This window comes from Coenobita brevimanus, chromosome 61 (assembly GCF_032717465.1).
Source record: "Coenobita brevimanus isolate Jiangsu-jjx chromosome 61, ASM3271746v2, whole genome shotgun sequence".
Classification (NCBI taxonomy): Eukaryota; Metazoa; Arthropoda; class Malacostraca; order Decapoda; family Coenobitidae; genus Coenobita; species Coenobita brevimanus.
In genome coordinates this window covers 35,087,943-35,108,267 of record NC_137014.1, presented here as the reverse complement: position 1 = coordinate 35,108,267, position 20,325 = coordinate 35,087,943, and the positions used below count along the sequence as shown (strand labels likewise).

The window sequence follows — 20,325 nt, the reverse complement described above, 5'->3', positions numbered from 1 at the left end:
CAGTGGAATGGAATAATACAGTCTAATATGCAAAATAGAATTCCTGAGGTATGGGTCCCAGAAATCTTGTAGAGTCATATACTCGTGAGCTTGGGAGGCTTTCTAACTCCCCTTCCTTACGAGTACAGTATAGGCCTACGGTATTTCCGCGTGAGGCATGTTAATATTCTTTGTTATTTGTGAAACCTACGTCGAAATCAGAAAGATTTAGACAACATAAAAAATATTAAGTTGTATAATGCAAAAACTTACTAGTAAGAAAGATGTGCCGGGTAGCCTCCTATACCAACTAGAATACGAAAACACCATCCCCAGCCCCTCACGAAGCAATCTGTCACTCATGTTTTACACACCCTTTCTCCTTTGTTGCCTGGAAGTCCTGGGCTGCCTGGGAGTCCTGGGGGTCCTCGTGCACCTGGAAATCCAGGGGGCCCGGAATCTCCCTGTGTACCTGGAGCGCCCTTCTCACCAGCGAGGCCATCCTTACCGGAACCACCCTGGGGACCTCGCTCACCTGGACTGCCTGGTTTCCCTGCCTCGCCTATGCATGGAAACAGACGGAGTTAAGGCGAGGCTCTTGGCAGGAAACATTCATTTCATAATATTTTGTAAATTTCTATTATTATTATTTCTTATTTTGCCTCGTTCCAACACAAATGTATTCTATGCACTTCGTGTTATTTACAGCTCAGAAGAGTAAGTGAAAACATTAAGTAGGCAGTTAACAAAATTTGTTTGGGGGGAGACTGTCCAATCACCATCATCATTATTATCCTCACCTTCCTTCTCACTAATACATGGAGTGGAAAGTAACTCACTCCATGCCTATGATATAAGACCATTCCGTTGACTGTCATGTTAACAAAGAAGTGCACAATTGTCATAAGTATCTATATACTCACACTTCAATCGCCAGTTTCTAACCTTCATCACTCCCTTTGCTTATTCAGTTCCACACCGCGTTTATTCACACATTCCCTTACAACAACAGTACATTTTTTTCTTACCTTTCCACACCTCCTACTTGCAGGCTCTAATATACCATTTTTAACACCCTATTCATATCTATTCCCTCTATGTATGCATACCATCTAAACACTTTTGTTGTGCTCGTCGATCAACAGATTTTTTTTTTTCTTCCACATCTATTACAAATTTCTATATTTTCCATTCTATCCACCAACACAGCCCACATTACTTCCTTAACAATCCCACTTCTTCTACTCCCACTCTTGAGCTTTGATATTTGTGCCACTCCAGCCTCACAACCATAAGTTAATGCTGGCACTAATACACCAATATGTAGCCATCTACCGGCCTCTGTACTCAGTTCTTATTCCGTAACAAGACTTTCATTGCGCCATCCACCTTATTTCTGTGAGGCAATCTACTCCCTACCTTTTTTCACCCAATTGTCTCTCTTTCTTTCTTGTCACTGTACCCAGGTCCATTCATTCTTTTGCCACTTACTACTTCACTCAGTAGCCATCATTACTCTGTGGTAGATGGTGGCGACCATCATCCACCCATTTGATGTAATGTTGCCTACTTCTTCCTTTACCATTATCAATCTTTTTTCTGTGTCTGCTCTCCTCTTTCCGTTTCTCTCATACTTCATGTCACATTTTATTACTCGTCTTTCCATGTCAGGTGGCTCTACAATGAGTGACATGCCTAACGATTTCCTGTAACACAGGAAACCATTACAATACAGTACTGATTAGCAACCATATAAACAAATAATGAAGTGGTGTGAAGTTTACTATGGTGCCCCTGTTAACTGGATGGAGAGACGCAAATGCAGGGTCCACCCGGGAACTAAACCTTCACACTCTTCCCGGTGCCTTGCTGTGGCGAGGTGTTGTGTACCGCAAATGAATCGTATCTCAGCTTCCAAAATGCTTATTACGGTGTTCGTAAAAATCCAGTAGTCTCATTTCCGTCCTTTATTAGCAGTAGGTTGGGAAACGAGATGGTGTGCTCCCTTCTTGGGTGATGTTCAGTTGGGAACTGAGCATGAGACAGACGCTGCGTCAAGGCAATGAAATGATATGTCAGCACACGTCGGCAACCCTGTTGCTCTTCTATCAACGCACAATATGCGAAATATCGAGATAAGGCAGCACACCATCACTCTGCACATATGCAAACATGGCTGCTTACATGTAGCATATGTTGTACATATAAATAAGGTGGTAATAACAGAACGTCGGTTCACTGCAGGGGACAACCTTGCAAGGGCGGCTGCTTTCCTGGGGTTGATGGGTCTGCTCGGCCAGACAGATTGAGGTTATCCAACGACAACAATAACAACAACTATCATCTCCGTTTACTTGCAGGCCTTCCTGCCCACAGACATTCACGAAACTCTGAACTCTTGGGAACATTATATTTTAAACTTATAACTCTTAGGGTCGTATTATTATAACTGAGAGCGAAAGATGTGGGCAAGCTCCCAGTTTTTGTTGATAACTGCCAAACAATTGATGGCGACAGAACAAGTCTGACCTTCCTGTATCGTTGCTGACTAGTGTAATGTGAGATGCAGGCTGATCATTCCATAAACGACCGTAAAAAAATTAGTCTTGCTTATACCTTTGCTCCCTCAACTTTAAAATAACACCGTGAACTGTCATATATAAGAATTTAGTACTATAAATTTGAGCCCTGGAAACGAAAAAAGTGTTGACTCACCTCGAGGACCCTGAAGCCCCTGGGAACCCTTTGAACCCTGAGCACCCTGGTCACCTTTGGCGCCAGCACTGCCGGGGAAGCCAGGAGGCCCGGGCTTTCCAGGGGGGCCGTGGGGACCAGGTGGGCCAGCAATGCCATCAATACCTCTTAGACCTGGGGGACCTGGAGGGCCCTCTCTACCGCGTTCACCCCGAGGACCTGCTGAGCCCTGGTAGAGATATACAAATCAGCACGGACACTATTAGCATACGAGTCTCGTTCATTATCTTGTGTTATTAGAGGTATGTCCGTATGCATGCAAGCATGTGTGTGTGTGTGTGTGTGTGTGTGTGTGTGTGTGTGTGTGTGTGTGTGTGTGTGTGTGTGTGTGTGATAACCCAGAACACATACCATTGGTCCAACTGGTCCAACTGGTCCAGATGGTCCAGAAGCACCTTTATCTCCCATCTGTCCCTGTTCACCCTTGGCGCCATCTAGACCAGGGAAGCCTCTGTGTCCCTTCACACCGGGAAGGCCGGGCATACCGGGAAGCCCACGTGGACCGGGTGGACCCACTGCACCGGGTGGACCACTTACGCCATCGTCACCATTTTCACCCTGGAAGAAATACACGGTTGAATTATCACCTAGGGTTGAATCATTACCGAGGGTCGTACACGTAGGGTTGAACTACCACCTAGGATTGAATATTCATCAAGGGTCACAGTATCACCTGGGGTCGTATTATCACCTAAGGCTGAATTTTCACCTAGGGTCGTATTATCACCTAAGGCTGAATTTTCACCTAGGGTCGTATTATCACCCAAGGTGAATTATCACCTAAAGTCCTGTTATCACCTAGGCTGAGTAATTATCTAGGATTTCATTATCACTTAGGGTTGAATTATCATCAAGGGTCATATTATCACCTAGGGCTGTATTATCACTTAAGGCTGTATTATCACCTAGGGTCATATATCACCTAGGTCTGTACAAGTGTTATCACTTAGGGTCGCATTATCACTTCGAGTGGAATTATCACCTAGGGTCGTATTATCACCTAAGACTGTACGAGTATTATCACTTAGGGTTGCATCGACACTTAGTAGAATTATCACCTAGGGTCGTATTATCACCTAAGGTATTATTATCACTTAGGGTTGCATTATCACCATGGGTCCTATTATCGCCTCGGGCTACATTATCAGTCAAGGCTGTATTAACACCTAGGGTCATATTATCACCTAGGGCTGTATTATCACTCAGGGCTGCATTATCATCTAGGGTTGTATGAGTTGCATTATCGTCTAGGGTCGCACTGTCAACCAGGATCATATTATCACCTAGGGTTTTATTATCGCTTATGGTTGTACTATGACCTAGGGTTGTATTATCTTCTAGGGTCGTGCTATCACCATTTTCACCCTGGAAGATTAGAAAAAAAGGGGATTAGATAAAAGAAAGAACATAACGGTAAAAGGCGAACAAAGAGAGAGAGAGAGAGAGAGAGAGAGAGAGTAATAAAGAACAATAGGCAAAAATAAACAGGTAAGGAAGATGTACAATACTTTTTTTTTATTCTAATCTGTACCAAGTTATCGTCCTTTTGCAGCTTATTTCACGTCACTCAGTGGCAAAGAAAGATATGGCTCTATAGCTTTTCCATAGTACTTCTTCATGACAAACATCATACTCTGGTGTTAATCAACTGTTATAACTCAGTATTCAATATGGGGAGATGGCAATTTTAAGCCGTTAGAGTAAAATGAGTATAGTAGTAGTAGTAGTAGTAGTAGCAGCAGCAGCAACCGGCAGCAGCAGCTGCATAGTAGTAGTAGCAGTACAATACAGGAGTAGTAGTACAAGGTTCATCTGAAACATAAACCCAAGAGCTGCAGACTGAAGCTGTCTTCCTCCTGCAGCTCACCATTCTCCTTTCGAGGGACAGGGAATCAGTTGAGGAACGTTTGTATAACCGGTCACCTACATCACCCAGTAATATCAGTGCCACATCATGAAGGCGTCCCTCTCCGTTATAAAGCATATACCGTAGTAAGCCTCTCAAGCTAAGGAGAGAACTGGCCTTAGTTACTTACATCCTTGCCGGGGATTCCAGGCATGCCACGGGGGCCGGGTGGTCCTGAAGGGCCAACAGAACCTGGGTCACCTGGCTCTCCTCGCATACCCTGGAAGCCTTGTGGACCTGGTGGACCTGGGGGACCTGCGGAGGCACACAAGGGATCGTTCTGAGAAAGGATCCTGACTAATTTTTACGATAAGCAAGTGTCCATAACATCATCATCGTCATCAGTTAACTGTCATCAAGGAATCTAACCATTTTTTAAAACAATCAAGTCTCCTTAGCATCATCATCACATCATCATTCAACTTTTATCAAGGACTCTAACCATTTTTTACGATTACCAGGTCTCCATAACATCATCATCATCAGGTAACTTTATCAAGGAACCTAGCCATTTTTTTTTTTTTCGATATGCAAGTCTCCGTAACATCAACATCATCGTCATCATCATCATCATCATCTGCCAACCTTTATGAAGGAACCATTCTATTTTCTTTGTCTGAGATAAGCAAGTGTCCGTATCATCATCATCATCATCATCATCATCTGCCAACCATTCCATTTTCCTTATCTGAGATAAGCAAGTGTCCGTATCATCATCATCATCATCATTATCATATTAACTTTTATCAAAGAACTTTTTATCAAGGAGAGGAAAGGGAGAGAAAGGGGGGCGGGGAAGAGGGGGTAAAAGGAGAAGAATTGGTGGGGGATAGGGAGTAAAAGGGAGGAGACGAGAGGGGGAGGGGAAAGAGAGTAAAATGATGGAGGGAGAGAGCAGGAGAGAGAAAGTGAGATGAAAAGGGAGGAAGAGATGAGAAGAGAAAGAGAGGAAAAGATGGAATAAAAGGGAGGAGATACGAGGGACAGAAAGAAGAGAAAGAGAGTAAAAATGAGGAGAGGAGAGGGAGAGATGGGGGGGGAGGGGAAGGAAAAATAAAAAGTAAAAGGGAGAAGTGGAACTCAAGTTAGGGGCGGGACTTACCTGGAGATCCTCGGGGACCCACGGGCCCAACCTGGGCCTGTAGGTAGCTGAAGGGGTCAGGCTGGGGGCCCTTCTCTCCGCCCTGGGACACTGCCAGCTGGGATAGCCATGGCGTGATCTGCGGGGCATTTTGTGTAAGATTCTTGTGGTCAGTAGAGATACCTTAATCTATATTTAACCACATCAGTTCGAAGACAAGCAGAATACAGTCGTCTTTATTAGCAAGAATGAATGTGGCCTCCCTTACGTCGAGAATATAGGTACTAGACGTCCTATACTCGCAACAGCGAGAGGTGGCGGAAAAGCTCGTCCCACTCTCTTCCCACTGGAATGCCTGTGATTGGTGGATGGTGGGGTGGGAGGTGTGTGGGTGAGGTTAGGAGTCCATTTGATGACCAGTACAGGTGTATCGTCTAATGTGGAAAGACTTCTTCACTTGTCTGGTGCTACTCCCTCTCTCTCTTTTTATGTATATATGTAAGTTTTTTTCTTAAAATTTGTTGTGTTTCCATTATATTTTCTAACCCCTTTTTTCATGTCATTGAAATACAAAGGAAAATATTTTATTTATCAAAATGTACTTGTACCAATCAGTATTTCCTTATAAGGCTCATTAAGTAATGAGTGATTCATCGCCTTATTTAATAACCTTAAATGTACTGTACCAGCCTCTCCCTTTCAACCCATCTCTGTCTGTCTGGTCTCTCTCTCTCTCTGAGAGAGCAACGGAGGGAAGAAAGGGGTTTTGGAGTGGCAAACATGGCCAGGTAATCCCTTCAGCCCTCTCATGAAAATCCCCAGGGACGTGAGCGTATAGCCTGAGGGAATGTTTGCCTTATGTTTCCTCTGTATTTTGCACCATGCATCTTCACCTCACCTTCCAGCCGCTTTGTCTGCTTGTCCGACGGAATGCTTTGCTTTTGGCTTGGGGTGAATATTGTATGTCCTTTCTAATGCTTTGCTTCTAAAATATTAATTTAGCATACCGCCGTACAGTACACGCGGTAAAAAAAAAAAAAAAAAAAAAAAAATCGACACGGGCGAACAATACTTTCACAATGAGCGATGCTCCTGTTCGTGTTGGTTTAAGCCAGTTTATTCTGAATGAATATTTCCCAGTCATATGGAACATAAATCCTTCTTTATGGTTTGTTGAGAAAAACAGTTGAGATTCACAAGCATGAGAATTTTACTCGAGTAATTTCAAAAGTTTCGTCCACTGTTAAAGTGACAAGACAAAGCCTACAAAGATTGTTTTATGATCGTGCACATTCTATTGCACACTCATTCTTAATTCTCTCTCCCTTCCTGATTTTGGTTTATGATAAGTACTATACTGTCCTTTCTAATGTTTTACTCGTTATATATTTTTACTAGTCTTTCATATTCTTGAATATTAACATGCACACCTGTATGTATTGTAATATATCACAGGTATATTAGTTGTCGTAACCAATAAATATAGCTTCGAACAATGGTATCAATTTGGTGACAGTACTAGAGGGAAGTATAAGCTCTGTCACACCTCCCCACTCTGCTCATCTCCGTAGACCAACCAGGGACGAGAGAAGGAAAGCCTTTTCCTCACTCCTCCCTGAGGGAGGCGCCTCTCCGCCACCTCTCGCTGTTGCGAGTATAGGATATCTGGATTTCAATGAAAGGGTTAATTTAGGGTATACTGAACCCCTCCTGTCTCCCTAACCCCCCAGAAAGTCGTCTGGAGCTAGAAAAAGATCAAAACGAAATAGTAGCTCTCTTACGTCGGGCATGTGTCCTGGGTCTCCTGGAGGGAAGTTCTAAAAGTCAGGCTGAGTAACGTCGTCTGGAGACAGGAAGTGTGGAGGTAGCAAGTTCGAAATGTCATGTTGGTTAAGTCAGAGCTAGAAGTAGCAAGTCTGAAAAGTCTCTCGTAAGCTAAATAAAGTTGTGTGGAGGAAGGAAAATTGAAATGTTGTGTGCTTTACGTCTGGCATGGGTCCTGGTGGTCCTGGGTCGCCTGGGATGCCTGGGATGCCTGGAACACCTGTAGGTCCCTGCTTCCCGGGAGGCCCTGACGGTCCCTCCTCCCCTGTGATCGTGGGCCCGACGCCAACTTCAGGGGATGTCTGTGGAGGGGAGAGGTGGAGGGAGAGGAGAGGACAGGAGAAACAGGAAAAGATGGGATAAGATGGTATAGAAGGGAGGGGAAGGAAGAGGAGAAGGAAAAGAGGAGGGGATGAGCAGAGATTAGAAAGGGGAGAGGGACGAGAAAGAAGATAAGAGTAGGGGATGAGGAGGGAGAGGGGAGATTAGAAATGGAAGACGATGGACGGACGAGAAAGATGGAAGGGGGAGGAAAGAGGAAAGGAATGGAAGGAGAAGGAGGGAAAATAAGGGGAAGATTGGGGCGGGGGAGAGAACAAGGAGAAGACAGGAGGAAAAGAAAGAACAGAAGATGACAGGAGGAGAGGAGGAGGAGAGGAAAAGGGAGGTGAGAGGAGGGAGTAGAAGGGAAGGGGAAATTATGAGGGGGAAAGAGAAATTATGAAGGGGAGAGAAGGAGAAGGGACGGGAAAGAGAGGAGGGGGAGACGATAGGTGCGGAGGAAAAGAGAGAGAAAAAGAAGATAAAAGGAGGACAGAGTAGAGAATGAGGGGGAAAAGGAGGTGAGAGTGGGGGAGGACGAGAAGCGAGAGGGAAATTATGAGGGGGGGGGAAGAGAGAGAAGGAGAGGGGATGGCGAAGAGAGGAGAGGGCGAAGAGAAATGAGAAGGGGCAGAACGTGAGGTCAATGACGAAGTGGGGAGAACGAGGGGAAGAGATGGGAGAAAGGGGAGGAGAGGGGAAAGAAGGGCGAGGAAGAAAGAAGAGGGGGAAGGATGGGAAAATTACGAGGGGAAGGTGAGGGGAGAGGAGGGAGAGGGAGGGGAGGGAGGGGAAAGGGAAAAGAATGGGAATGGAGAGGGAGGAAGAAGGGGAAAAGAACAAGAAGTGAGAGATAGGAGGGGGTGGGGGAGGGAGAGAGGCACTGCATTAGTATAATAGTCAACACTTAACAATAAATAATAAACAATATACTTTCACGATTATAATTGTTCATCGAGAATACACCTGCATAACCAACGATAAAGCAATAAAGTAACCCGATAATTCACTTACCGGTCCAACTATCTCTGGCGGTGGTTCCTCTGTTAGAAAAGAGAAAGAAAATAAGAACAAACTGGTAAAAAGAGAAAGAAAACTAAATGAGTTTCAAAAATTACAGACAGCACACACACACACACACACACACACACACACACACACACACACACGTCTACTGAAACAACTGCTCTCATAATCATTAAACATCAGATAGCGTACTTAATCCTTTCAGCGCGATGACGTCTTTCTGTTGCTAGTCATGCCGTTGCCAGATTATTTCATTCACCTTAGGAGTGCGCCGTGCAAGTGATGTGGATAGTGAAGGCTTTATCTATTACCTACAGTTTGAAACGGTTATCTCAAGCTGAATAAAATTGTCAGATGGCAAAAATGGAATGACGTCCTCCGGCTGAATGGATTAAGAATTTCATAGAATGTGTGTGTGTGTGTGTGTGTGTGTGTGTGTGTGTGTGTGTGTGTGTGTGTGTGTGTGTGTGTGTGTGTACCTTTGCTGGTGGCACTGTTTACGCTGCAGCAGACTTCAGTCCCTAAACTTAGGAGTTTTATTGGCGATAATCCTTGTAATTCACTATATTCTGTAGATTTAATTGGTATTTTAGATAAAGAGTTATTCAGTAAACAGTCTTTTCCCATTACTCAGAACGTACTCCTGACGTCATGTAGTATACGTTGGATAAATGTTACCCATCCATCCACCCGTCACCTTTCACTTCATTGCCCCACTAGGACCGTAAGGGTGCCATAATTTCTACGATATATTCAATAGTTGTCATGTGGGAGAAATTTGCTGCAAACTGTCATACTACTGTGTTCTTTAGGTTTTGATACCAAATAATGGTAATGTTTCGTTATACAACATGCATGGCAATGCCTGTAACTTTTCTTAAAGTTATATATATATATATATATATATATATATATATATATATATATATATATATATATATGTATATATATATATATATATATATTCACCACTAAAGGCTGTATTCCACTTGACATTGGCGAGTTCGTAGCACATCTTCCCTCGCGAATCATTCTGCATATAACACCCTAGTATTCTCTTGTACATTATATTGTTATCATATCGAAGTATATATATATATATATATATATATATATATATATATATATATATATATATATATATATATATATATATTCAAGCATCACTAAAGGCTGTATTCCACTTGACATTGGCGAGTTCGTAGCACATCTTCCCTCGCGAATCATTCTGCATATAACACCCTAGTATTCCCTTGTACATTATATTTTTATCATATCGATGTACTTTGCATCAGTAACATATAAGAGGATACTGAGAATAATGTGATGAATGGATAGCTAAGGACGATGTGTTACGATATCCCCAAAGTCATTTACTATACAAATAAGTGTCAGTCATTCATTAGAAGTGTTATTAGAGAACTGGAAGTATCACCTTGACACCGACTCTGTCATTTGGCCTCCACAGGTGTTATTCAGGCACCAATAGTTTAAATTAAGCACCGCAAGCGTTGTTATCATCTGGACACTGAAGTCTCTTCAGGTGAATGTGCAGTTGCCACCTTTAAGTTTGTCCTTACGTCTGTGTGTGTGTGTGTGTGTGACAATATCAATTAAAACATCTCTAATCAAGGATAACTTTAACTCCCTCGATGTGTGAAGAAATAAAAAATTATATTTTTAAAACTAATAACTACTTTCCCGTGTTGAAGCGACCAGTGAGTGAAATTGACCTGTTCTGCCAGAGAATAATTATTATTAACAGTTACGTGTGACCCGTCCAGTAATTACTATTTACTATTCACTGTTATCTCTGGCCCTTCTGGTATTTACTTGCTATTTACTGCTGCCTGTGGACCATCAGGTACTTCCTATTTGCCATTATTCGTGACCATCTTACTACCCGTCTGGTACTTACAATACAATACACCATTTACTATTTACTGTTACCTGTGGCCTGTCCAGCACTTACAGTGTATTAGTGCCTACCATATATATTGTTACCTGTGACCCGTCTTGCACCCTCTCTGCCACGACCAATCTGAGCACGCCCTCCCTGGGGCCTCCTGCCTCCGGGTCGTCGATCTGCCGTGGGTCGCCTCTCGAACGACACATCAGGTCGCCGAGGCGGGGGTGGTGGTCGTGGTGTGGTGGTGGTTGTGGTGGTTGTGGTAGTGGGTGGAGGGGGAGGGGTAGTAGTGGTAGTTGTGGTGGTGGTAGAGGTGGTGGTAGTGGGGGGTTCGGTGTAGTCGTAGGGGTCGTAAGGAGCCTCAGTGTAAGGACGGTAAGGATCGTAGGGAGCCTCCGTGGCGTAAGGGTCATAGGGAGGGTACTGATCTTCTTCGTTGTAGTTGTAATCGTAACCGTCCTCATAGGGGTAGTACTCATCGTCATAGTCCTCTGCGAGTGGGACAGGTGGAGGAAGAAGGGACGGGGGTGTGAGTGAAGAAGATAAATAATTTTTGGTGGAGCGGAGCGGATCTACCTGGGCAAACGGGGCAGCACGATATATATATATATATATATATATATATATATATATATATATATATATATATATATATATATATATATATATATATATATATATATATATATTTAGTGAGAGAGAGAGAGAGAGAGAGAGGTGAGGGAAGGGCACTGCATGAAATTTGAGTTGGACGGGACAAACCTACCTGGACAACTGGGGTAGAACGGTCAAGTGGGAGAAGGGGTGAGGGAGGGGGAAGGGAAAAGGAACGAGATGTGAATGAGCATTATATATGAGTGGGACGGGACAAACCTACCTGGGCAAACGGGGCAACACGAACCAAGGGGAATGTACTGGTTCTCGCACTCGATCTCGGGACACAAGACACCAGCACAATTCTCGTCGCAAGGGGTCTGTTCACAATTAACCTGACCCCCCGTGCAGGTGCATCTCGTACAGTCATCAGGTTCGAAGGTTTCCCCGTCGGCGTACACCTTGCCGTCAAACTCACACTCCGTCGCAACGTCCTCACCGTCATAGGCATTATTATACTCGTAGGTATATTCTCCATATTCGTCTGCAAAGAGAAGAGGGAGAGTTGCGAGGGGTCAAGCCGCGACAGGCACAACGTATATTTTCACTAGGCTACTTCTAAGAACAATTTGGACCATCTGGTATTCACACCATGCAGTGTTATTTTTATCAAGTTGGTGCTACGTCTAGGGATAACACATGTTATTGTTCTGTGTCTGTGTATGGGCTTGACTCTCCGTGCAACTTTCCCTCTTTGCTGTTTTGTCCAGAATGTCAGGGTTGGCTCGTCCTTCGTCTTCGAGATACACGAGTCTTCCCAATTTATTGTACGTTTTCTATGATGGTTTTCTATGGTAAGTTTTCTGTGGTAGTTTTTGTTAATAGTGGTGCTGCCCCGCGCGCGAAGTTCTAAATCTCAAAGATCCAGCCGTCGCTCCCACCAAAATATCTTAAACTGTTACACAAAATAAACATGCTGCTAACATGCACATAAAACATGGAAAACAATAGAAATACTGTATTGCCACAAATCTTGAATGGCTACATTCAAAAGTCATACATTACGTTACTTAAACATCAGGTACGGGTGAGGGGGCGTGGGGGCGTACGCCTCCCGTTTTCGGCAAACAAAAGATTCTTTACGGTAAAAGAACAATGTTATTTACCAAAATATATGCAAATAAACATCTTTTATAAACATTATCATAACATCAATTCAGTGAAAAGAATGATTTGATAATAAATTTAGAGGCACATGCTAATGAGTCAGCATGAATTCAAACCTATGCCAGTTACGCCATGAATCACGCCCCCCAACCTTTTCCAGAGTGCTGGATTCGGACCTGGAACAGAATGATAAAACAATGTCCATAACCAGTAAAAAGGCATAATACTGACCACAAGATAGCCTATATACAATCTTAATATGAGTTGCTTAATGACACCGCATGCATCATTCTTATGGGTCCAGCTCCAAGCAATTTCAGTGAAGAAATGAGATGATATTGCCATGACGTGTTCCAGTCTCGGTATGTATATACGAGAGAATGGTGAAGGAGAGAAAGATATAAGTGTGTAGTGTGGTTACCCGGATGTTGTGTGCGGGTTGTGGTTACTCATTTGTTTACTGCTCCTGCTTCACTATCTACCCTCGCTCTCTCTTCACTTACCCATCCGCTCCCACCCGCCCACCCACTCACACACCTTCTCCTGTACATTGCCACCCCACTCATCCACATTCCTCCACCACTCACTCACATATTCACCGGTACATTCAACCTTTCACCTTCCCTCTCACCCACCTCCAGCCACTCAGTCATTCCCTAGCCAACTCACCCACTTACTCACCCCCTCAGCACCTACTCAGCCACTCACCTACTTAGCCACCCACTCCCTCACCTTCTCACTCAACCACTCACTCAGCCTCACAAGCATCTTAGCACACATTCACCTACCCAACAATTCACTCTGCCACACAAGCACACACTAAACCACTCACTCACCCACTCAACCATCCACTCAGCCACAGAAGCACTCACTCACCCACTCAAGCACCCAATCAACCATCCACTCAGCCACACAAGCAGTCACTCACCCACCCTCTCACCCAGCCACTCCCACACCTACTCCGCCACGCACTTGGCCTTATCACCAACAATGTCACGCCAACGAACTGCCTCAACTGCGATTACATTCAAGTTCAACCTCTTCATCCTGAGCACCTACTTCAGTTATTTATTTATTCATTTATTTTACTATGACTGAAGTTCGTGGTTTTTCATTTAGCAGAGGCGTTGCAGATGGTGTGGTTGGTAAAAGTATATGCTTGAGCTTTTAAAAATATAGCCTTTTAGTTTCAGATATACCTCTCAGAGAGAGAGAGAGAGAGAGAGAGAATATCAAAACCCCAGATTTTCATAATCACTTCATCCTGTGTTTGTGGGCTTTCTCAACATGGATCATATAAGAAACAACAAATAAAATGCCTCCATTGGAATAGATGCTTGACTGGAATGCGCCCGCGCGCGTGTATGTGAAATAAGGGTCACTAGTCTTTTATCTCATTCAATAAAAGGTTGCAGCCACTCTACCAACAGAAGTAAATCGTGTTTAGTACAAACAAATGACAAAGGTACGTAAGGTATGACTGACGGAACCGCATAAAATAATACCACAATACTACCCACCCATTAATTCACTATTCTTTAGGTCGTTAATTAATGAAGAGAAACCAGGAAGAAAGAACGGCCCCAAATCTCGCCCGATAACGAGATTCCCTAGCAAATTTTTTGTACAGTTATATTTCTGCATATGATACATTAACACTCTCTTGAATGTTATCTAAGTAATCCATGTTGGCATTAAAAATAAATAACATAAAGGATAACAGCGAAGAGTAACTTTCAAGCAAAATCGCTAATAATTATGGTGCCAGAATCCCTCCTAAGCCGACAAGAGCAGCTGATGCCTTGTCCGGAATCACCTCAACAGATGGCAGCACTTCCTGAACAACACTTGTACTAATTTCTAACGGGATGAACTAAACTGACCTTCTCATGGTTGAGACAACTCTAGCATTCTGTTCAGCTAACGCCTATTAAATGCTTTTATTTAACTTCGAGTGAATCATCAGAGTATGAGTGTTATACCGATACCATATACTTTCTCATAGTCGGAACAAAATCCCTTCTAACACCAGGAGCTTCAGTATTAATCATTATGTAAGTAACCTGTAAAGGGAAACCAGGACACGAGAGAGACAAAAAAAAGCAACTGTAGTGGTGATGGGTGGAGATGCCTTAGTGCGGGATCACCTCAACAGATGGCACCACTTCCTGGGTGTGAGGGTGCGTGTGTTGGTCTGTGGGCGACTGATGACAAGCCCAGCCGCCAGCCAGCCACCATCATTGCTTTTTTTACCCCCCACTTCTTTCTTACGCCCATCCCCTCTCCCACGTGACCCCAAAAGGAAGGTCTGGCACTTAGATAGGAGGCGGACGACGCAAGGGGGAATGCTGGTTGGAGAGATGATTAAAAAGATTAATGCCTATCGACTACACGGTCATTAAGGTAGACGAGAACACAAGCTGTTTTATGCCTATGCACTTCTATACGATGATGTCGTTTGTATTTTATTCTTGTTACATTATTCTTGGCATGCACTGATAATGAGGCGGAAGATGTAGGGAGGGACTCTGCTGGAGAAAGGAGGAAAGGAAAGAGGGCAAACAAGAAAAAGTATAGTTCGTCACTTTAAGACGCATATTTTCCTCCTTCAGCAGTTTTTTTTTTTTTTTCCCACGTAACTCAGTGGTGAAATAAGACAATACTGCGTTTCTACATCGTTTCCACAGAACTTCTCCGTAATGAGCACCATAGTCTACGGTAATCCATTATTATAATTCAGCATTCAAGATGGAGAAACTGCAATTATAGATCAAGGTACAGTGAAACGGGCTTATCTGTATTCAACGACTTCAGTACGATGACGCTATATTTTTTTTATCCTTAATACCACCATACGATTTTACTGAGCTTTGGAGAGACTAAAAACAGTTACATATAGCCCCCATTATCAACTTTCCTCTACCAAGATTAAGCAAAAAAAAAATAAAAATAAAAAAAAAATCGTCTGGTAGCAGCAAGACTAAATAGTAGTGGGATCCATGGACTGAAGAGGGTATATTCACCACAAATAATTTTCTTGTTAATTCTGAGTAAAGAATACTAACGGATGAGCGTGTTGTTTGTTATGGCAAAGAATAATACCGGTAGCTGAAAAATAAATATTGTTTGTTTTCCTACTTCAAAACACACACACACACACACACACACACACACACACACACACACTTCTATGTTGGACCTAGTGAGCTTTATTTTCATTTTAATAATTTTCGTCAAGGAAATAGACTGTTAACCAATTTTCTCCGATGGCGTATCATTTTTAATTATTCTTGCCACTTGCCGCCTAGAACAAAAACAAAATATAACCGACGTCCTAAGGTTGTTGCGGTGAACACTGAAAACAAACAAACTGGTCGACACAGACAGGCATTGGGCTCTTGGAAAATGAGGATAGTTTCTGGGAAGTGAGGGAGGGAAGGAGGAAGGAGAGAGGCAGGAAGTGATGGACAGAAGGAGAAGAGAGAGGACAAAGTGAGAGAAGGAGAGAGAAGAGAGAGGGAAGGGAAGACTGAAGGGCAGAAAGAAAGAGATTGAAAGAGGGAAAGGAAATAACAAGGAAAAGATGAAGAGAGGAAAGAAGGAAGAAAAGAAGAGGAATGACTGGAGAGAGAGAGAGAGAGAGAGAGAGAGAGAAAACGAGGGTACCAGACTGTTTAGTGTTGATTTATCCGCCCTACCATTCCCCTCTCCTCATCACTCCCCTTCCCTACTTCTCACCACTTCACTCCCCTGCCTCACCACTCCCTTTCCTTTCCCCATCCCCACTCCCCTCTCACCATTCCATCCCTTCGCCATTTCTCTTTCGCTCACCACACCACCCTTTTTTCCCCCTTCACCACTCCACTTCTCTCCCCTCCCCTCCCCTCACTACTCCTCTCTCTCTCTCTCTCTCTCTCCTTGCACCTCACCTTTCTCCCCCTTCTGATACACGATTTTGTTCAGGTATGGAGCATCCCTACCACACAGTGAATTAAAGGAAGCACAGAATCAGAGGTTATTAAAATCAAGCTGTCTCAAATTGCAAGGTATATGAGAGGAATGGGTGCTTACTCTCTTGTTCCTTTTCTTGAAAATCTGATTTCAGCCTCCATATAGACAAAACCATCCGATTTTCTCCGGTCATCTTCATGAGTGTACTTCCTCTTCACCCGCCAGGCTTATATTCCTTCTCCTTATCTTCTCTGACTTGGAATGACGTTGATTTAAGGATGGCATTCTAGATGGAGTAAACATCGTAGCGTCTCTTCCTTACCATTAATTTAGTTTACTTCATCGTTACTTGTACTGGTTTAATATCGACATATCTTGCACCAATAACATAATGGAAAATATCAAATTTTAAATACAGGGTCTCTATATATCACTCCTCTTCCATTCCGCAGAGGGATTTCTTGTGTGTTGTGGAGACAGCTCAATCAGCGTTATCAAAGCATATTCTGCATCATTCATTAATGCCAATGCATACTTGCACTGTCACATCCACGCCAACACAAGCAAACAGAACTGTCCCCACAACACATAAGATCTCATCAGGCGTTTCTAGTGACGCTATTTACGGACCACCCTGTACGTCCCTGGGTAAGAGGTGCTACGAAATTCCAAAGCTGCAACTCAAGGCTTCACAGTCATTACACCGCCTGACTTATGCCGTTGAAGCTCCAGAAATTCGTTACCTGAATCATTACATGATATAAACAGATAAAAAAGTGTGGGGGGTAACTTTTACATAACTGGTAGCCTACAGTTGGTTTACTCGACTCAGACAAAGATTCCTAACCCCTTTCAACTCGGATGACAACAGGATGTAGTCAGATAAGGGGTCTGATCTGGCTAGTAACAAAGGAGAATCATTCCTACCTCCTAACTAAGGCTCAGTGAATTTCATGCAACCTCAACACAGTAATGAGGCGAGAGTGGCCAAGTTCCATAAGACGAAAACAAATCGACTACCATTATACAAGGTTTGGCTTATACGGAAACTATTTGATAAACTATAGTATGTCGGAAGGAACTGCGACTTTGTTTATGTTCCATGACTGTGGTTTCTGAGAGCGTTATATTGCGTTCATCTGCAGACACTTTCATAGTTTTTGCTTTTACTCTCATTTGTGTATCCCCGAGACCTTTTGCCTCTCTCTCTCTCTCTCTCTCTCTCTCCAGACGTGTTTGTCCCTCTGTTTCTCCGTCAGTACACATCAGCGATGGGACCCGAAGAAGAATACATCATTTCACTACGATAACGTCTTTTATACTGTTGCTGCATCCCGACAATATTGTTCAAGGGAGGAATGATAGCAGTGAAGATTCATTAAGTTGGTATTCGTCCCCTCAGGTTCGAAAAGTCTCTTAAACTGAATAAAACTAATTTGGAAATAGCAGGTACTATGCAAGGGGTATCTTATTGTAATATAAGCTATAGTAGGTTTGTTATCATCTGAAGGAACTAAGCCACTCCCACAACCTGAATCCTATGTCGCGGTTTAATGAAATTCGATGAGCTTTAGTTCTGCGTTAAGAATGAATCTCCTTAGTTATTAGTCAAATGAACCCTCCAGTATGGCTACATGTGGTTATCTATCGAATTAAAAGGAGTTCGGGATCTTTGTCATGTTAGAGTAAACGCACTACAGTACAGGTCATAGCCTTTCCCTCCGCCTTGGGGTCATTGTCCTGTAGAAGTAACACTCCACCCCTCTCAGCCTTCCCCCCATCCCTTCTCTCCCACTCTCTCCTTCTTCACCCCACCGGCTCTCTCCTACTCCCCCCCCCCCTCTCCTCATCACAACACTCACTGTCCTAGTGCTCCACAATCTTGTACTGTGGAATTTAGTTTTATTAATCCTTTCAACTGAAGGAATCACTCCTACTCTGAAGAAACTCGTCCGACGACAGTAGAAAAAGTCACCGTGGTGAAGGAGTTACTGAGTATAGTTTGTATTGATAGTTTTCAAGTATTTAATTCTTTCTGTATGAAATGTCCCAACACGGCTGAACAAAATCGTTTGACAGTAACAGAATATAATAGAAAAGACATCATTGTAGTGAAGGAAATACAGGGAACTGGCCCTGCCTCTTCATTGACTCAACGACAACCCTTTACCCTTTCCAACCAACTCTACTTCATACCAGTAAATTCCTCAACTCCGTCCTTCCACCTCGGCAGTTGCGGCACTACTGTAGTAGCAGTTAGAGTTGGGATTCAAAAACTTAAAATCGATTTCCAGAAAATGCCAAGATTTGTTTTTGTGGGAAGGACAATGAGAAGAGAGTGCATATCTTTTCACGTATCTTGTTCTTTCCGCAAATAACATCTGAGTTACGAGAAATAAGCGATTGTAAGTTTATTTGTGAATCTCGGCCCCAGGTTAGTAAAAAAAAAATTTCGAGTGAATCAAACGTGGCTTTAATCCCTCCAAGAATACGACGTCTTTTATCTTGCTCTGGCAACCGCTTAACGATTCTGTTTTCAGTGCTCAGAAGACACTCTAAGACATACGGCCGTACTCCTAAAACCTAGAGGGTGAAGGTCTGTCTGACTCTATATGGGACAACTGTGAGAATTTGATGTGATTAGTTTGAATGCCACGTTCCAGAGCGCATTCAGCAGCTAGGTAGCTAAAGAACTCCACGCACGTTATACTCTTATCAAGGGGACCAAATTTCTTAAAAACTATTGGCTTCATTACGACAACTTCAGCTTCTCTGTTTTAAGGACGCAAATCATGATTAACCTCAGATGCGTACTGGTAAACTGACCACAGCAACAAGCTTGGAGTCCAAATATAGAAATTTGAAGATATAACTGGTGCTGACAATGTGTTTACTCGGTAAAGAATTGATACAAATGAGGTGAATACAACAGTAATGAGGTCTTGTGATATTGCCTAATAAAACCCCTACGTGCGTCTATCTCGTAGAAAGTATTAATTGGAGTACTTATCAACCCATAGACTGTCAGGACACCTTCAGCTGAGTTATATGGGAGCAGGAGTTTATAAAGTTATATGGATAGACAGCGGAAGTGTTGGGAACGTTGTGGTATTGATGTGGTTGGGTCATGTGGACCGAATGGAGAGTGACACATTATCAAAATACTTTATGTGAGGTGGATGGACAGAAGGGGAGAGGAAGACCGAGGATGAAGCGAAATGTCGAAGTGGCAAGGTATACGTATAACGTGTGAGTGATTACGGATGGAGAGAGGACAGCCTAATGATGAAGGACAGGGCGACGTGAAAGCGATTTGTTCAATACCACCCCCTCCGTGATTAAGCCGTCTGGCTAAACGCAGATAGATGAAAGCAAGAATCTGAATGCAGTACGCTAAAGCGTCCATAGCAACCGAAAAACAATAATGTAACTGGAGAAAGGGAGGAAGAGAAGTACTGGAGAGGATGAGAACACATCGAACAGAGTAGAAGAGTAAGGAGATAAAAGTAGAAAAAAGAAAAAAAAAACTTCAGAGAGATTCCGAAATCATTGTATTCCTGCCAACATCAGACGATATTATTCAGTTCAGGAGAAGCTTTTCAAGTTACAGGGTTTAGATACTGCCTTCACAAACTACATTAATATGAGAGTGCTTTCCTAAGTTTACAAGTGACAAGAATATTAAATACACTCAGCAACGAAAGTTCGCCTTCGATTCCACTGCGTCTACTTCACACCAAAGGCACGTCCATCACTCTACTAGCTTAACATAGCAATGAGAATCATCTATGACCAGAGAAAAATGTCAAGCCT

At 43.2% G+C, this 20,325-nt stretch overlaps 1 protein-coding gene across 1 annotated transcript in view; it reads right to left on the bottom strand.

Annotated features, from left to right (window-relative positions):
• LOC145403745 (uncharacterized) overlaps positions 1–20,325 on the bottom strand; it is a 59,932-nt gene that overhangs the window by 14,590 nt on the left and 25,017 nt on the right. Inside the window, exons 2-9 of the mRNA XM_080275423.1 lie at positions 10,896–11,291; positions 8,880–8,908; positions 7,706–7,846; positions 5,742–5,859; positions 4,770–4,894; positions 3,085–3,291; positions 2,695–2,902; positions 354–541 (exon numbers count right to left, since the gene is read on the bottom strand). Of these exons, the coding sequence (XP_080131549.1) occupies positions 354–541; positions 2,695–2,902; positions 3,085–3,291; positions 4,770–4,894; positions 5,742–5,859; positions 7,706–7,846; positions 8,880–8,908; positions 10,896–11,291 (1,412 nt within the window). The remainder of the gene's footprint in view (positions 1–353; positions 542–2,694; positions 2,903–3,084; positions 3,292–4,769; positions 4,895–5,741; positions 5,860–7,705; positions 7,847–8,879; positions 8,909–10,895; positions 11,292–20,325) is intronic.